This window comes from Notothenia rossii (genome assembly GCF_949606895.1).
Source record: "Notothenia rossii genome assembly, chromosome: 5".
In the NCBI taxonomy this organism is placed as follows: Eukaryota; Metazoa; Chordata; class Actinopteri; order Perciformes; family Nototheniidae; genus Notothenia; species Notothenia rossii.
The window spans coordinates 14,310,890-14,329,698 of record NC_136903.1 but is presented as its reverse complement, the minus strand read 5'-3'; the positions used below and the strand labels follow the sequence as shown (position 1 = coordinate 14,329,698).

The following is an 18,809-nucleotide window of genomic DNA, read 5'->3' as shown; positions in this document are numbered from 1 at the left end:
GGTAGGTTCACACATACGAGGAATTTGACTTGAAGAAATCTAATATAAAACAACAAATATTTTACGGACACCGTAATAAAATATAGTTAAATAGCAATAAAATAAAGCAGTAATTTACATGGAACTAGAATGCTATGAATGAATTATGGGATATCAAATATGAAACAAGAAATATGTGCAGTAACCAGTATGAACATCGTGTGCATTAAAGTAATGCATATAGAGTATGTATTGTTGTGTGATTGTATTCAGTGTAAACATGGCACCTCTCACTGTGGGTCTACTTTAGTGGAGAGGATGTTGACGGTGTGTGGTCTGTTTGGTAACGTGTGAGTGTACTGCAGATAAAACCAAGCACAGCACAGTGCTATCTGTATCACTGTAAATAGGTAACAGTGTTAAACTTGAAACAAACTCAATAACCTGCTGGGTGCAGTGCTGTATGTGTATAGTGGATGTGACAGCTCCCATCCTTATTAGATTTCGCATGTGACGAGGCCAGAAACACTGAGACTGCCTCTCTCTTAATAGAAACTCTTAACTCAGTAAAGGGAATGAAGTGGAAATGGGCTTACCTGTCAAATTATATGATTTGTCTTTTAAAATGTGTACGATACTAGTCCGTTTATTGTTTCAGTGCGTGCTCTCTATATTTGACAGTGCAGTCAAATAGTATTCCTTCCATTCCTTTCTTTGCAGTGCAGTGATGCAAATCATTTAAAAAAAGCCTCTTTTCCCTCAATCCAAGATAAGCATAATTATACTGCAAAAGTGCACTTACTGTACATAGCGTACACATTATGGAGGCAATTAGCTAGATTGTGCTCATCACATCCACATTCTTCACATGGAGAAGCTCCTGATGGACCATGCTACAGACATAGAGATAAAGGTTAAAGTCACAGTTGTGCTGCAATGCTGCTGTGAAAATCCATTAAGGAGCAAATGAGCTCGAATTGTTTTCTTGACGGGGGGGGGGGGGGGGGGGGGGAAAGGGTCTATAGATTAATCAATAATGAAAATCATTGTTAGTTCCGATACATTATTAACCAATAGCCCAAATCCCAAAGATATGCAGCTTTCCATGATAGAAGACTTTAAAAAAAAACAGGAAATATTTACATTTGAGAAGCTTCAACCAATTATGTTTTGCCATTTTTGCTCAAAACATCATTACCAGTAATCAATGATATGATGGTTTCCAATTAACTCTCTGTCATTCAACCAATGTCTTGAGAGAAAACAATAGGTTTGTCCTTTGGATAAGTGTTACATTGATATATTGTCAGCTGTATTGAAAATGTTGAATGACTTTGAACCTGTTTGGTGTTAACTCGAGGGAAGTGTCAGGTCACATGACCGACCCTCTGTGTCCCTTTGTCAGGAGACAAAAGGCCGTCTCTTGTTAATCACGCTGTGCTTTATCTCTGTCTTCCAGAGCGCCGCAATGGAGGAGACTGTCATTTGGGAACAGCACACAGTAACACTACACAGGGTACGTATCTGCCTTCCGCCCTCAGATGTTCTCTACATCTGTCTTTGTTCAAACTCCTCCTGCTCCCAGTATCTCTGTGCTCTGCCTGTTTCTGCTATCTGTGCTTCCTTCCTCAGCATCCTCTAAGTGTGCTTACTGTGTGAACAGATTCAGGTGGAACAGACAAAGCAGACATCAGAGCTTTTTCTGTTCATGTTTTTTGTCTATGAAGCGTACACAAATACACCAAAACTGCATTTTGTGCATGTTTTTGCTGACAAAACTTAGCTGGCTGTGAACGAATAATATGTGGAGTATGTTTCGTAATAATGTATATTTTTGTACCGTTTAAAAAAAAAAGTGGAATATGCCAGTCGACTATTTCACTTAGCTCTGTCCGTCTGTCTGTCTGTCGGTATTCAGACCTACAGTATTTATATCATGCATGCACCAATAAAGGTATTCTGATTCTGATTCATAGTATTTTGTTCCACACATCAACATCCTAATCTTTGTCTCTCTGCATGCAGGCACCAGGGTTTGGCTTCGGGATAGCCATATCAGGAGGTCGGGATAACCCTCATTTTCAGAGTGGCGAGACCTCCATTGTCATCTCGGATGTTCTGAAAGGAGGTCCAGCAGAAGGCCTGCTGCAGTAAGATGTTGTTCTATTATTGACATTTATCAGTATTGAATTACACTTCCTGCTGCAGAAGGACTCCGGCATGATGCCTGTCTTTGTGTCCTCTCTCTAGGGAAAATGACAGAGTCGTTATGGTCAATGCTGTCTCCATGGACAACGTGGAGCATGCATACGCAGTCCAGCAGCTTCGCAAGAGTGGGAAAATTGCCAAAATTGTAAGTGTCAACATCCTACTTTGAATTCCTTTTTGATTTGGTTAATGTATGTTACCATGCATGCTATAGAGTGCCACAGTGACGCGTCCTAAAGCCCGGAAGTAAGCTTCCTCCGGTTCCTTCGACAAAAAAGGAATGCAATTTCTCCATAGGATTTTGGAAAATAACTGGAAATAAGGTCTGTGGTTGACACACATTTAAGAGACGGATCGCGTTTTGTTCAGCCGGATAATCTCCACATGTCTACCCTACTTTTATAATTTTCGAATCATAAATCTAGTCGCTTAACGTTATGCTATAAACGTACTACAGCAGCTGCTTCAACGTCACGCCAACTTAAGATCCATATTCAAAAATACAGATTCAAAATTGCACAAGTTGAAGCGTTTGTTTTAACAGTTTGCAGGGAGCGGGAGTGTTTACGTGTTCGGTGTGATGACGTACAACGGCCTCGACAATTTCTGTAGTCCTATTCAGCCACTTGTTAACAACCATCGTTTTTCAGACACGTAAACTCTTCATAAATCACCAGTGAGGTCACTGCTGATGTATTTAATGTCGTAGAACAAAACGTGATTTATCTCTTAAATTTGTGTCGAGCACAGACCTTATTTCCAGATATTTTTAAAAAATCCTACGGAGAAATCTCATTGCTTTTTGGCGAAGGAACCGGGAGAAGCTTACTTCCGGGTTTTAGGACGCGTCACTGTGGCACTCTATTAAGACATTTCCTTTATATTCCAGAATTGCCTAGTAGGAGAAAGTGCATGATAAGAGAGTGATTGATTTCATATTCCTGTAACTGATGTCGTATCGTATTTCCAGACAATCAGGCGAAAGAGGAAGGTGCATGTCCCCATGGGCCGCCTGGGGGAGAGGGAAACGATGTCAGAGCATGACGAGGAGGAGGACAGCTACGACGAAGAGATATACGAGACGCGGAGCGGACGCAGCGGGGCTTACAGCGCTGTGGGCGGGGCTATTAGCAGGCGCAGCGGGCGTGGCAGCGGGCGGAGGGACAGGGAACGGGAACGCAGCGGCTCGCGGGAGAGGAGCATCTCCCCACGCTCAGACCGCCGCTCACACAACCTGCCCCCCCGCCCCGCCAAGGTCACACTTGTCAAATCCCGCAAAAATGAAGGTGAGGCTCACAAAGTCGGGGATGAAAAGGAGGGCACAAAGAAGATTTTCTTTTTTTTTCTTTTTAGATATCTTAATTGATTTCTCCGTTTTTTTCCACAAAAGCAAGTGATACAAGGCACGTACATTCAGTTCAAATTCACAAAGTAATGATATATGCAGCACATTCCCACACCCCTTTAACAACCTATTGAGTTACAGAGCTCATTAACAATAAATAAAAAGGGAGAATAATCAGATGGTATTGTTTGTTACTAAACAAGTGCAATGGGGGGAAATAAAACAAGAAAAATAAAAAAAATAAACTGAAATAAAGACAAAAATGTTAATAAAAAATAAACAAATAATTACAAATTAAAATAAAAGAAGATTTTCTGAAGTAATCAAGGAAGTCACCTTCTCTTTTATTAACCCCACTGTTAGAGCCCGGCTTTAAGGAGAGAATAAGACCTCCAAATCAGCCTTGGTCAACTGCCATAGTAAACACAACTTGCAAAATCCAAGTCCCCTCAAGTAAATCTAAGTAAAAGAGCAATTAATCTTCTTTAATCAGTACTGTTAATCCCAGCGGGAGCAGCGGCTTGACAGTGAAGTGCAGGCAGTGCGGTGTGGTCACGTGAACTCTGTGCTAACATGCTCTTTGTTGCTGTCGTTCACTTTGTAAGCAGAGTATGGCCTCCGCCTGGCCAGCCACATCTTTGTCAAGGACATTTCCCCCGAGAGCCTGGCCGCCAGGGACGGCAACATCCAGGAGGGAGACGTGGTACTGAAGGTGAGGAAGTACCAGGAAGCATGATCAACATTTGACATGGAGAGATCATAGGATGTTGAACATGAAGAAAAAAAATTCAAATAACATTATTTTATGGATTTTTCTATTGTTACTTGTACAGTTACTGCTGTTCTAGTCGCTGTGCTTTTTATTTCTTATATTTATTTTCCCAATCTAATGTTGCATAACAGCACTAACAGTGTAGCTGCAGCTTGACCTGCTTGATGTAGCTCAGTGCTTTCACATTTTGGAGAACGTATCAAGTGGATTTTTCTGTTCTCTAGGTTATTTTTGAACTGTAGCTCTCCTGAACCAATCGTTTCTCACATCCAGCCTTCTGACACATGTGATCTTATTTCATGTTTCAAGAAATGAGAGCTTAATCAAAAGATAAAAGTAAAGAATTACAAATGTTCTACAGCCCATATTTGATCTTACACATTGATTTAATCCCGACAAATCAGTGTACCTTTCACACAATACATTTGTAACTCAAGCTAAACTTCTTATATCACCATTTTATTGCATTCAAATGTGAAACTAGGAAGTCTTCATTTGATCTCTCTTATTTTGTATATCTTTGACATGTCATGGCTAATAGCTTCTTTCTCTGACTCCCACAGATTAACGGCACAGTGACAGAGAACCTCTCCTTGATAGACGCCAAGAAGCTGATAGAAAGGTCAAAGGGCAAACTAAAAATGGTGGTTCAGAGGGACGACAGGGCGACCCTGCTGAACATCCCTGACCTCGATGACAGCCTCGCTTCAGCCAACGCCTCGGACAGAGACGGTGAGAGTGGCGTTAGTGTTGGGCAGGAATGAGGATCGGCTCAAAAGCCAGTGTTTCCGTGTGTATTTCAGTCGTTGAGCAGTGTCTCTTTTGTTTGATCAGACATTTCAGATATCCATTCGCTGGCATCCGACCATTCCAATCGATCGCATGACAGACATCGTAGCAGCCGCTCGCGCTCTCCAGACCGAAGATCTGAACCCTCAGACCACGCCCGACACTCGCCTCCACAGATCAGCAACGGCAGGTAAAATCCATACAAACATACATTAATATATATTTATATTTCAGTCTCTTGGCTGTAACGGAGGAAACAAAAACTGTGATGAATCATAATCTGTCATTTTAGTTTTGCTTCTTTATTTTTGCCACCATCTGTCTCTTGTTTGCTCATAAAACAGTAGCATCACAGCAGCAACAATAATTAGGATTTCAACCAAAAATAAATCACAAAAAGTGAAGAAAATGCATAATCTGGCATCAAAGCGTTAAGAAAACACGCAATGTGATTTGTTACCACCAGAGATGTAATATTAACAAAACGATATTAATAACAGCAAAGACCTATCGTGTGATCAATTAAAAAATGTCATATTCGAAGGTAGAGCTGAAACACATTTCTGACCAATTTGAAACTAAATGATTAGTTGAGGAAATAATTGGCTCATTAATTAATATTTTATTAATAATGAATGGTTTGTGTAGTTATAGTCAGCTATATTATTATTTTGTCATTGTGTTTGTGCTTTTACCTGTCAACGTTTATTAAGAAGGCTTCTTTGTTTTTTTTGTTGTTGTGAAGGACCTTCGATTTTATGTTTGGGTTAATAAAAGCCATCAGCCCATTCAGCACTTCTGTGACTGTAACCTTGTTTAAAAGAACCTCATTAATTCTTCATTTAAACTCAATAGAGCACCAGAGTGGTTCCCCTTTCACACTGCTTATTGACCCGAGCAAAATAAAAGTCAGCCGCTAAGCTGCAAAGAGAGACAACCTTGGTCAAAATGATGGTCTGCTTAGTGTAAAAGTACAGAGCTTAACCTAAATTACTTTGTGTTTAGATTTTAACATCCTCTGTTTAATGTGGTACCTGGAAAAGTCTTTCAGATGATGGTGTATGCCAACCAAAGGGAACTGTATTAGCAAAAGGACAGTCTCACCAACACTTTGATTTGTCTGCCCTTTGTATTCCCTTAACAGCTGGAGAATACCGTAAGTTTGTCACCATAACTCGGTGTGAGTAGTTAGCTATAGTGTTGGTAGTAAATCCTGGATATAATGAATGTAGATTAATAGACATGTAGATCTAGTTTTAGTTGAGGGGGTTTCAGAGTCACAGATTTAACAGATTTTCTTGCCAGAAATGTTTGGTAAAGGTGTCTCCAACAGGAAGACGTTACTTCATAATAATGCGGATAATTTTCATCATCAATTATTCAGGGCGCTGTCTTGTTTTGACTTGAGATGATAGAGTCCGGTGGAAGTGTCATAGGATCCTCGTGCCTCTTAATGTTTTGGTAGGCAAACCACACGTTTGGCACAAAGACAACATGGCTCCAACAGGAGAGGAACAAAAGCCCGTCAGCTGCTATTAGTGTCAACTGTCATCCCTTTTCCATGTGGCTTTGCTTTTGTAGGATTCTCTTTATATCTGTGGATGTCTGGCCACATTTGGTTGAAAAGATTGTATTTTTGGGCACCGTTCACATTTATGAATATGTTGTTGATGAATCATTTATGACACATTCAACTACTGGAGCGAGTATGTTAATGAACAGGAAGGATTAGTTAGGACAGGATGTTATTATTTATTTGAACGTGGATCAGTGACCTGTGACCTTTTCTTTCAGTTCAGGAAGTTGGCCGTTAAAAGTAGGGCCTCCTCCTGGAGGGGTTTGAAAAGAGATGTGTCGCTCTGCAGCCGGTTCAAATCGGATTGTTACCTAATCACAATAAAAGCAGTGTTTTGCCAGTGAAGTTGTGCCAGCAGGAGGTGAGAGCCTCAGATCCTGCTCTGCTTACTTCATTTCCCGTCTGATTTATCTTTTGAAACACATCGGGAAACTCTGCATTTATCAAAACACGGGAAAATTCTGTCACAATTTACTCTCACGCAATTGGCCGAGGTCACTGTGAGTTACAGTTTACGCAGCCTGACTGTTTTTTATTTATTAACTGGCATCAAAGTCAAACCTGTGCTGGTTTACTGCCAAAGCCAAACAGTGAAATGCTAACAATAAGCTGCTGTAAAACAGAGCATACAAGAGTGAACTGACAAAGTAGTGACCTTCAAGACTAACATAATATTTCTCTTTCTCAGCTAGTGCGTGTCCACTGCAGTCAGGAGAGAATTGAACTCATCTCAGGTTTTGTGTTGAGTGGTGTTCGGCTTTAGTTTTGTTGCTTGTAGTCGAGATGTAGCCTTAAAGTTCTCCTCCTGCCTCCGAGCTCTACATCTGCAGAATACACTATTTATAATCTCACATATTCCTTTTCTAAAGATAAATTGTACAAAAACATCTATTTCTGTAGCAGTCACAGAAGTCGTGATGACGAACGAATCTCGAAGCCGTCTTCAACCCCAGTGAAGCTCCCGGAGGAGGTTCCTCTGCCCAAACCCAAGGAGGCGGCCGCTGCTCGAGAGGAGAAACAACTTCCTCCACTCCCAGGTCCGTGAGAGAGGAATCTGCATTTAAACGTGATTCGTTTGTGTACTTGAACGAAATATGTTTGTCAATTATGTCCCGATCACCTTTTTTGGCTCCCGATCCGATTCCGATCATTTGATTTTGACAATTTGCCGATACCGATTTTTCCCGATCCGATCTTTATGCAATGCATTAAGAGAAAAAAAAGAAAAAAAGCATTCAAGTTGTCCCTTAAGGTTATTTTTTTATTTAAATTGGATATTCTATCCAACATGGATATAGCTTCTTTTTTTCACAGCAGCATTGGATCAGTTCAGTTGTGCAGCATTGGATCAAAACAAAATAAAGCTTTCAGTACTCGTTAGCTTACTGCTACAATTAGACACTGCGCCCTGCCCACTCTGTTGCCAGATTTGAGAGAAATGAGCAACCAGGTCTATGAAAACAAGCCCCAAAGAAGCAACACATACATGATGTTGTGTAATTTGAAACCAAAACTAAGGCCTCAGGATGACTTTAAGACTTGAACATGGTCATTTTTGTTTTGGAACATTGAATACAAAAGAAAAAAAAAGTATTTGAAAAGAAAAAAAAATCCCGATCCCCGATTTTTTGTCCCGATTCCGATCTTTTGAAAATCACGTGATCGGCTCCGATCCCCGATCACGTGATCGGATCGGCACATCTCTATCAATTACCTTTTTTTCCATGACAAGACTGCATAAATCCCAGTCAACACTAACTGAGAACAGATCAACATGCACTGGTGTTCACAAAAAAAAGAGGTTGATAAAAAAACGAACAATTATAAACTGTTGTTTCCTGTACATCTTGCACCATATCATTAGAACTCACTCCAAGTAACTTATTAAAGTTGACAGAGGTGATAAAAAGCCTTAGGATAAAGAAACAAGGGGATATTGTAAATAATTAACTCATAGACGAGTCAGTACATCCTTACATTCTGTATTGTACCTTGTGACTTGTGAGCAAATACAACATGTAGCTGGTTCTCCCTGTCCTTCATGAGCAGCAGAACATTTCTTTATTTCCTTATAAAATGAAGTCTTGTTTGAACCAGTCATTTTTGCCCTTTTTAAAAGCACGACTAGAGAAAAATAAAAGTTGGATCCAATCGCCTGCTGAGCCTGGCTGAGTCCGCCTGGAGCCAAGGGAAAATAGACCGTATGAGTTGATCGAGTCTGACGTTCCTCTCAGCCTGCAGCACTCTGCTGCCTTTCTGTTCGACCTCCGCGCTCAGGACACTCTGTGCCTCCAGTGGATTTGTGTGCAAGCGTCTGTGTGATAACACTGACTGCTTCAAACACTTCATTAATGCACTTGTTCTGACTTTAACATGTGTGTCTGCAGTATTCTTTCAACTGTGTTTCAAGGAGTATCTTTTGTTTTAAGCATGTTTGGTGCAGTTTAACATGTTTATCATCTGTCTGCAGTGATAAATGAAGTGTGTGTTTTATTTTGTATTCAGAGCCAAAGCCTGTGTATGCTCAGCCCGGACAGCCAGATGTTGACCTGCCAGTCAGCCCCTCTGATGCCCCCGTGCCAAGCGCTACCCATGACGATGGCATCCTACGGTAATGTTAACAGTATAATATGGTAACCATTAAAGTCTCCTGATATGTGGCATTTGTGAGTGCCTCCTTCCTTCAGCCTCTGTTGACTTAATACAAAAAGGCAATTGTGAGGAAGGAATCGTGGCTGCAGGGCAAACCACAGCACACATCTTGGAGCAGCCCTTTCGGTTTCCTAAATGCTCCCTCAGTTGTCTGCACAAAGCATTTTGGCTGCCCAAGGCATAGAGTTCAATGCTGTTAAGAAATGTGTTTTTCTGCACACACGGGTTTGTTGGCAAGTTGAATAAGCAGCTTTTATTATGGCTGGATGCACAATGTTTGTGCGTGAGAGAAACGGTTTACTGTGGCTACTTCTGTCTACAGCAAAACTGTTAAATGATATTCAAATGCCCTGTAGGAATGTTTCCCTCTCTTTCGACAGAACAATTTTACATCTTTGCTTCTGTACGCTCACTAAAGACTAAATCAAGTCAACAAAAGAGAAATCTGGAGGGCATCCAAGAGTCACTCAACGATGACATAAATGGAGGTTTACATTGAAAAGAGGGAAATGCCAGCAAATAGTGTCATGTTGAAATAAATAAGCTTAAGTATTGTCTTCATCCCTTTTCCTCAGACCAAGTATGAAGCTGGTGAAGTTTAAGAAGGGGGAGAGTGTGGGGCTGCGTCTGGCGGGGGGGAACGACGTGGGCATCTTCGTAGCCGGCGTGCTGGAGGATAGCCCAGCTGCTAAGGAGGGCCTGGAGGAGGGCGACCAAATTCTCAGGGTGAGATAATTTATGATTTAACAAAGCAAGGGTATGACCTGACCGCCTGAAATCAAGTGGTTGTTTGTGAATGAAGGTGTTGTTAAATTGAGATTGAAATGTCAAAAACTATTTCTATGTTCCTCTCCTACACCCTATAGTGTCAGTAAACAGCCTGTTTGATGGGGTATGCATCCTCTGTGCAAGCTTTTCCCTTTTTATATTCATGGTTTAAAACACTGGGTGCTTAGAAATTCCTGTACCTTCAGGCCGGTCTCTTAGCAATGACCCAGAGGGAGCACACACAAAAAAAACTGTTTCCTCTAGCTGTGTTTGTCCCATTTCCTTAAAGCCATATATCTTGCCGTTTGTACCTCCTCCTCCTTTCTAAAAGTAAAAAGGGAAAAAGAGGAATAGTTTGAGTTCTTGCAGTGCAGTAAAACCTGCAGTTACCTAGGCAATACTGAGAACAGGAAGACCTATGTAAACCTTTATCAACTTAGAGATTCACACCTCCTTTGAACAATGAAGCTACTTCTTCACTTAGCACTACACACCAGTGACACTGTTCTGAGGAAAGCTTCATTCAGTAACCTCTGTTTTCCTAAATTCCAGGTAAATAATGTAGATTTTGCAAACATAATCCGAGAGGAGGCGGTGCTGTTCCTCCTTGACCTTCCTAAGGGTGAAGAGGTCACTATTCTAGCCCAGAAGAAGAAAGATGGTAAGTGAAGTGAGTAAGGAGATGAGGCGAGAGATGACTGGGTTGTTGGTCACAGCGGCCAGAGGTTTTTGACTCGATTTATTCTGTTCAGTGTACAGACGGATCGTTGAGTCAGATGTCGGTGACTCCTTCTACATCCGGACGCACTTTGAGTATGAGAAGGAATCTCCGTATGGGTTGAGTTTCAACAAGGGAGAGGTGTTTCGTGTGGTGGACACCCTCTACAACGGGAAGCTGGGCTCCTGGCTTGCTATTCGCATCGGAAAGAACCACCAAGAGGTGGAGAGGGGGATCATCCCCAACAAAAACAGGTAGGGGCGTCCAGACAGACGTGTTTATGAGCTTTAGTTTGAATCGTTTGTTAATTATCTCAAACAGTGATGTGCATGTAGGCTGCACCAAATAGTTTAAAGCAGAGGTGTCAAACTCAAGGCCCAGGGGCCAAATCCGGCCCGTGACTTCATTTTCTGTGGCCCCACTAGAGCGTGCTAAGAATATAATATGTTTATTATACGGTTACATGCCGATTTACAGAAGCACGTTGCCCATAAACTACATGTCCCACAATGCATCTCAAATTTGCCTTTTTTCTTCAAAATATTAATTTCTTCTTAGAATTTGCCTTTTGCTCAGAATCTGCTTTTTTCTCAAAATGTCACTTTTGTTTTTTTAAAATGTCTTTTAATTTTATTTTTGAATTTTTAGCTTTTCTTTTTTAATCATTTTGTCAAATTCTCACTGAAGAGGCTTGCAATTATTTGCCTTAGACTTCTGCTTTCAGACGTAGTTAATTATGAAGTTATCCGATAATAATCCAATGTAGAGGCAATGATGTAATATAATACATTATTTTATATATATTAAATATTTATATATGTGTTTTTATATAGTCTTATATATAAAACTGGCCCTTTGAGTGCAACCATGATGCTAATGTGGCCCGAGATGAAATTGAGTTCGACACCCCTGGTTGAAAGACTCATTCATTATGCGGTTATTGAATTATAATTCAACATTTGAATGCAGCATTATCTTCTTTTTTTTTTCATCTGTTCTTTATAAGCCCGCTATTTCTGTACAGTTGCAGATAAAGATAAGGGTATACTTATGTTATAAATATTATCAAAAGGGCAGAATTAGATTCCAGTTGAGTTTGTGTAGGATTGGTAACACCTTGTGTGAAAAACAGCATTGTCAGTCAAGTATATAAAAAAATGAACATGATGTGTTGTAATTTTTAGACTTAATTGAATCTACTGCAATACATATTTGTTGGCGTTTATTCTTCAAAGCCCTAATTTTTGACTGCAGTCTAAAAATGCTTTAACATTAAAAAAACAAACGTAGTCATACAGCCCTACACCAGTCAGTAATTTACCCTATTTATGATAAACATGTTAATATTATCATTGCCATCTAGTGTATTTGGTTAATTGCAGTGTTGACGTTACCTGTGGCAATTGTATGACACATACATTAGCTTTTGTTACAATACATGTGTTTGTCAACAGAGCGGAGCAGCTGTCCAGTGTGCAGTACACTCTCCCTAAAACAGCAGGGGGCGACAGGGCCGACTTCTGGAGGTTTCGTGGTCTTCGCAGCTCCAAGAGGAACCTGAGGAAGAGCCGGGAAGACCTCTCCTCACAGCCAGTCCAAACAAAGTTCCCGGCTTATGAAAGGGTCGTTCTGAGAGAGGGTGAGGAATTTATCAATGTCCAATGGCCTATATGTCAACTTGAAACTATAGATCAGTCTGTTCATATTTTAATATTTCTGTGCAGCTGGTTTCCTGAGACCTGTGGTGATATTTGGCCCGATCGCTGATGTTGCCCGAGAAAAAGTCGCGAGAGAAGAGCCCGATCTTTTTGAGCTTGCCAGTATGTTTGCATGCATTATACTGCACATACATTATATGTATAACATCAACTGACTTTGAGTAACTTTCTTAAATCTCTTCAACCTTGTTTTCAGAGAGTGAACCGAGAGATGCAGGAACAGACCAACGCAGTTCAGGAATCATTCGTCTTCACACCATCAAGCAGATAATTGACAGAGTGAGTAGGCCTCCTCGACATATGAAATGCATCAATATCATAGCTTTGATTTGATTGTCACTGATATATCCCTATTGTTTTCCTCATGAAGGACAAACATGCTGTCCTGGACATCACCCCGAATGCTGTGGACAGGCTGAACTATGCTCAGTGGTACCCGATTGTAGTCTTCCTTAACCCTGACACTAAGCAGGGCGTGAAGAACATGAGGACCAGACTGTGTTCAGAGTCCAGGAAGAGCGCCAGGAAGCTCTATGAGAGAGCCCTCAAACTGAGGAAGAATAATCACCACCTGTTCACCAGTGAGTGTGCAGAGAGAACACAGAACATTCAACATGCAAACTGTCTCTTTTGCTCTTAAATCTTATTCTTCAGGAAGTGACCGTGGTTTCATTTGAAAATATTCTCTTTTAGCCACCATCAACATGAACAATATGAACGATGGCTGGTACGGAGCTCTGAAAGAAACGACCCAGCAGCAGCAGAACCAGCTGGTGTGGGTATCAGAGGGCAAGGTGAGAGAACCTTTTCATATTTTATTTTAATGAGCAATATTTCTATCATTCTTTTAGTATAACTGAGTCACACATGGGATGATCATTTCTTCGCTTTTCTCAGGCTGATGGCACTACAGAGGATGACTTGGACATCCATGACGACCGCCTGTCCTACCTGTCGGCCCCGGGCAGTGAGTACTCCATGTACAGCACCGACAGCCGCCACACCTCAGACTACGAGGACACGGACACGGAAGGCGGGGCGTACACGGACCAGGAGCTGGACGAGACTCTGAACGACGAGGTGGGTCTGCCCACGGAGCCCGCCATCACCCGCTCTTCAGAGCCCGTCCGAGAAGACCCGCCCGTGATTCAGGACACCCCTGGTTACCCTGGATACCAGCACCCTGTGCAGCCCGACCCAGCCAGCCGCATAGACCCTGCTGGCTTCAAGATGGCCGCTCCGCAGCAGGTAAAGTTCATTTCTAGCTTTGCAGGCTGTGCTCCTCAGAGAAGGATGAATGGCTTTAAGTACTGCAGCGCTGAGGAATCGCTCTTTGTGTTCAGTGTTGTGTTCTGACCTTTGTTAAGATTAAATGTCCTTTGCTAAGTTTTTTTACCTGTTTTAGAAGCTACCGGTATGTTATCATCTAACCACATTCTCTGGCTGATGTAAAACTGATTCAGTGTAAGTAAAAAGCTCTGTGTTGGGGTGAGCGGTACTGTGTATGCAGGCTGTGTTATAAATGTCTCTTAACAATACTTCACAGCAAGAGGAGGCTGCTCAGACGGTGGTAGCGCCCCCTGCTGTTGAGCAGTCTGTACAGATTGAGGGTTTGCACCCCGAGGAGCCGCCTGCTGCAGCCGCAGCTCCTCAGGCTGACTCACTTAGCAGCCCCAGCTCTGCCCCTGAGCTTATTGAACCCCACCAGTCTGGCCCAGAAACAAAGGTACCCGCTGTTTCACCAGCCACTCGGACCGGGCCTGGGCCCCAGCCTGCTGTTTAAACTGCCTGTCTTCTCGCACATGCTTTCCACTTGCTCTCTGCATGACACGCCCACACTGTGTGCCTCACTGAGCCCACTGTGTGCCTCTGGCTCCCAGAAAATGTGCGACAGACTTGTCCACATGCACCACAGTGGGCTGGGAGACCAGAAGGACTGGGGCGTCTGAGTCTCTGACGCGGGTGAAGACATCCACAGCCAGCCCTAACTGTTGCTCTTACTTCCTTTGCATGGCTCCTAATGTTTTTGGGTTCCTTTCAGCTTTAACTCTCTTCTGTAGATAAACGATAGTAGCACTTACATTGGCATCGTAATGGTAGATGTGTCGTCTGTTGTAGTTTGACGTTGCATTAGATGCAAACTGAATGTTGGTTGCATGATGAACGCTAACCTGCAGACAGTACTCCTGGTAATGATTTCCCTCAAGCAATTCTCCCCACGGAATGACAAACTTACATCAGCACACTGCATTGTGTCTTCTGTTGAGTCGTTTTGTCGGATATGATGCCAACAAATCAACACTCTTCCATAGGAAGTACTGTAACTATGTTTGCTGTCTACAGGCTACACATCATATGTTTGAAATGAGGCCTCTCAGAAATGTGCAAATTGCTTGTGAGTTTACTATTTATAAATGTGTTAATGTGTAAAACCAAGACGTGTCCACATGGATTATTATCATTATTGAGAGGCATCTTGTCAAACAGGCATTCAGAACAGTTTTTGAACAATGGACAAGGGTTTGCTTGTGTAATTGCACTTTGAATTGATGTTTGCTTAATTTAATGGTTTGAGGATTTTATTTTCTAATGATTTGGTTATTGTTTCACATTTTCAGTTCTTCAAGGTTTCAGTTTGACCACCTTGAAATTATTTTTAATCTGGTGTTGGGAAACTATTGTTCTCTGAGTGCTTTCTGTCCTCCATCATGGTGATTTGCTGAAACCTCGACATGATGATGATGTAATGTGTGTGTGTTAATTCAGTGTTGTTTCTTCACAGATGTACAAGAAAGATCTGTACAATATGGAGGACCCCGTGCGAATCAACCATGGCCTGAAGCAGTCTCTGAGCTACAGTCACCAGCCGCCGTACCAGGACAAACAGCCATACCGTGAATACGACCACCCGCCTTACGGATACGACGGCGGCGGCTACACAGAACCAAAGCCTCACAACTCTGACTCTCACCTGCACTACGACAACCGTGTGCCTCATTACAACGAGCAGTGGCCCCCCTACGACCAGCAGACCTCGTCCCAGCCCGGGGGGGGGTACCAGCCGGGCCACCAGCAACCCATGGCCTACAGCCCCCGCTCCCCCTTTGACGACTGTCCAGGGCGAGACTACAGCCCCCCTCAGCCACGCTACGATGAGGCCCCACCGGTGGGCTACGATGGAAGACGCCGCCACAGTAAACCCGGGCCCATTCGTTACGACGAGCCCCCACCCCCGCCCCCTGCTGGCTATGACGCCCGCTCTCCTTACGATGCAGAACCTCACTGCTTCCCGATTAACTCACCCCGATCGCCGGACCCCCCCAAGCAGTATTACAGTGACTCTGGTCTGAGGCCCGCCTACACTCCCGGGCCTCCAAGCAGGGGCTTCAAGCAGGGGATGCACGACCCTATGATGAACTCCGAACCTCCACTTCCCCCCCATATACCGGAGACCCTGCCCTCCCCAGGTGAGCCAGCGACCACTCCCGGCTCCAAACCCCTCCCTCCTCCGCTGAGGGAAGACCTGGAAGATGACCCGGCCATGAAGCCGCAGTCGGTGCTGAACAGAGTGAAGATGTTTGAGAATAAACGGTCTGTGTCCATGGACCGCGCTAAAGAAGGACTAGAATCAGCACTCAGGGTAAAATCCTCACACGATCAATCATACATATGATATTTATTCTATTGGTGTGAATGTATTTAGGTGGAAGACCAATTCATGTAATATCTCTACATTCTACACTAATACTGCAACTAATGATAATGTTTCAGTAGCAATGAATCCTTTCATTGTTTTCTAGATTAATTGATAAGTGGTCTGGTCTACAAAAACTCAGAAAATAGTTACAAATGTCCATCCCAGTCCAAGGTGTTGTCTTGAAATGTCTTGTTTTGTCCAGAACCCAAAAATATCTAGGTAAATATGATATTTTTAAAAAGCATATTTAAGAGACTGAAAACAGCAGTTTGTGCCATTCGTTGGATGATAAACTATTTAAGTAATTAATTGATAATCAAAACAGTTGGAGATCCTTCTTTGTTTATAGACTGATCAATAGGTTTACTCCCCCTTGCTACTCTATGTATAGCTCTAAGGTAACATCACAGTTACAAACATTGCTAAAGGAAAGAAATAGGGTAGTAAGAGACAGGCAAGTCGTACTCAAGGAGGTAGATGAAGACATAGGAAAATAAAAAAAGATAGCTCAAATCTAAGCTATGACTTGAACTATATGAAAAACTATAACTAAGAGGCCGTACTTATACTCAATATATATTTGCCAGTAGTGCCTGGTACAAGGTGGGTCATATTAGGCTAAATGTTAAATTGGAGCATTCATTAGCTGTAACAGAGGTTTAAAAATGTGTTCTTGGATAAGCAAGTATTTGAAAAGCAGCACGGGAAACCGAGAAAACTCCACCGAGGCCAAATTATGTTTTCCCCTAACAGCAGCTGCATCAGTCGAAAAACTGCAGAAATGCAAGACTTGAAACTGCAAGCTTGTTTTTGTGAGAAAAGCGTCTGCTTTTTGATCGTCTGGCCTGTGAGATGTCAGGCACACTGTGCATATCCGTGTGCATGCAATTCATTCATGTGAACAGAACTCTGGATCAGATGCAAGAAGAACTAAAGAGACCTTTGCTTTCCAGCCTGCAGATGTTCCTAAACCTGCAAGTGCACCTGGCCCAGTCCTCAAAGCCAACTCCCTCAGCAACCTGGAGCAGGAGAAAAGCACCTATAGGTAAGAGTCCTCACAACACCCCCAGGCTGCAGAGGAGGCTGAAGGACACCTCAGATCCTGCAAAGGCTCGTGGTTAGAGCTCCACCTAGTGGACACAAGGCGCTGTGCAGCAGGCCAGACTCTGGTGTGGTGTGCAAAGACAAAGAAAAACACATGCAAAGGCCAGTGCTGTGGGCAAATAGTCTTTGAGATCAGAAAATCTTAACTGAGTGAAATGAACCGAAAGTAACTAAGTGGCAGCCATGATAAGAGCTGGTCAAATCCTCTGAATGCTAAGGAAATGTCCTTCAATGTCTACTTTCTTATCACTTTTAGCATAGAATACACTGGACCACACTTTACCAAAGAAAAGGAGATAAAAACCAACCCACAATTCCATGCAGCTTTTAAAGCTACACACCATCCGGCAGTCAATAACATCTGCTGTCACTTTTTAGTTGTACCATTTCATGATTGAGCATTGTGGATTCATTTAGGTGTGATTCTGTATTTTATAGGACGAATTTCTTGAATCATACAGCGTTGAGTTTTTACTGTACTAATATCTAATTGTCTTAAATAAATTCAATGGATTTTCTTAGCACCACGGTATCTTTTCCTCATGACCTTTTACCGTTGAGGAGAAGAAAAATTGGCTAGGGAAAGACATAACATGTCATTTGTTTCGACTAACCGACAGCAGTTTCTACCAAGACGACCAGTTCTGCATGTTAGCAGGCTCTTTGTGAACCTCATTGCTCCCTGCTGTGAGAAGCTCGACACCAGTCTTGTTACAGACCTGAGCTCCTCACTCTGTCTCGGATGTCCAGATGGTTTTCAGACATATTTCATAATTTCATAAATTGTTACCAACATTTAGGCTGAAATGACAATCAGGATATATTCCACCGAAACATTGTCTAGCGGACTTTAGGCCAGACCCTGCTGTCCGTCCCTTTTGTTTGAGTCTCTGCAGCTGTTTGACTTGTCTCTCTTCCTCTTCAGGGTCCCTGAGCCACAGAAGCCCCACACTAATAAACCCCTGGATGACATGATGCGTTCCAATCACTATGACCCAGATGAGGATGAGGAGTACTACAGGAAGCAGTTGTCCTACTTTGACCGCCGTAGCTTCGACAGCAAGGCCATGGGCCAACCCAGCCCTGGCATCAACCGCTTCCACGACCTTCCCAAACCAGCTCAGCTGTCCTACCCATACAACAGGTAGAGCCGCGCCTCCTGCCAGCACTGAAGAGTCCTGGAGACACACCCGCTGCACACCTTTTCATGTTTGGTTCACCGTCTTCTTTGTGTCCGCCTGTTGCAGAGTTGAGTCTGCTGAGAAGGTGAGTCCAGTGGAGAAAAGATATGAACCCCTGCCCATAATCAGCCCGTCATCACAGTACGGCCCCCCCGCGTCCGCCATCCCGCCCAACACACTGCCCAAGCTCAGCCCCAACGAGGGTAAGCTCACACAATTGTTCTTTTTGTCTTTAAAATGTTCTTCACAATTTGTTAAACAGCTTTCATTTATTCTTAGGTCAAAGCTAAATGATAAGACAC

At 42.8% G+C, this 18,809-nt stretch overlaps 1 protein-coding gene across 9 annotated transcripts in view; it reads left to right on the top strand.

Moving 5' to 3' along the window:
* The window catches only part of tjp1b (tight junction protein 1b), a 54,438-nt gene that overhangs the window by 31,282 nt on the left and 4,347 nt on the right, over window positions 1-18,809 (top strand). For 5 of the 9 annotated variants that reach the window (XM_079684060.1, XM_079684059.1, XM_079684057.1 and 2 more), the window contains 23 exons: window positions 1,439-1,495; window positions 2,005-2,129; window positions 2,230-2,332; window positions 3,158-3,473; window positions 4,138-4,244; window positions 4,868-5,036; window positions 5,139-5,283; window positions 7,570-7,706; window positions 9,175-9,280; window positions 9,897-10,047; window positions 10,642-10,750; window positions 10,842-11,061; window positions 12,262-12,446; window positions 12,532-12,627; window positions 12,722-12,804; window positions 12,896-13,106; window positions 13,219-13,319; window positions 13,423-13,773; window positions 14,072-14,251; window positions 15,308-16,165; window positions 17,176-17,267; window positions 18,252-18,470; window positions 18,574-18,710. In XM_079684060.1, the coding sequence (XP_079540186.1) occupies window positions 1,439-1,495; window positions 2,005-2,129; window positions 2,230-2,332; window positions 3,158-3,473; window positions 4,138-4,244; window positions 4,868-5,036; window positions 5,139-5,283; window positions 7,570-7,706; window positions 9,175-9,280; window positions 9,897-10,047; window positions 10,642-10,750; window positions 10,842-11,061; window positions 12,262-12,446; window positions 12,532-12,627; window positions 12,722-12,804; window positions 12,896-13,106; window positions 13,219-13,319; window positions 13,423-13,773; window positions 14,072-14,251; window positions 15,308-16,165; window positions 17,176-17,267; window positions 18,252-18,470; window positions 18,574-18,710 (4,258 nt within the window). The remainder of the gene's footprint in view (window positions 1-1,438; window positions 1,496-2,004; window positions 2,130-2,229; window positions 2,333-3,157; window positions 3,474-4,137; window positions 4,245-4,867; window positions 5,037-5,138; window positions 5,284-7,569; window positions 7,707-9,174; window positions 9,281-9,896; window positions 10,048-10,641; window positions 10,751-10,841; window positions 11,062-12,261; window positions 12,447-12,531; window positions 12,628-12,721; window positions 12,805-12,895; window positions 13,107-13,218; window positions 13,320-13,422; window positions 13,774-14,071; window positions 14,252-15,307; window positions 16,166-17,175; window positions 17,268-18,251; window positions 18,471-18,573; window positions 18,711-18,809) is intronic. The other 4 variants (XM_079684064.1, XM_079684065.1, XM_079684058.1 and 1 more) reach the window with 2 other exon arrangements.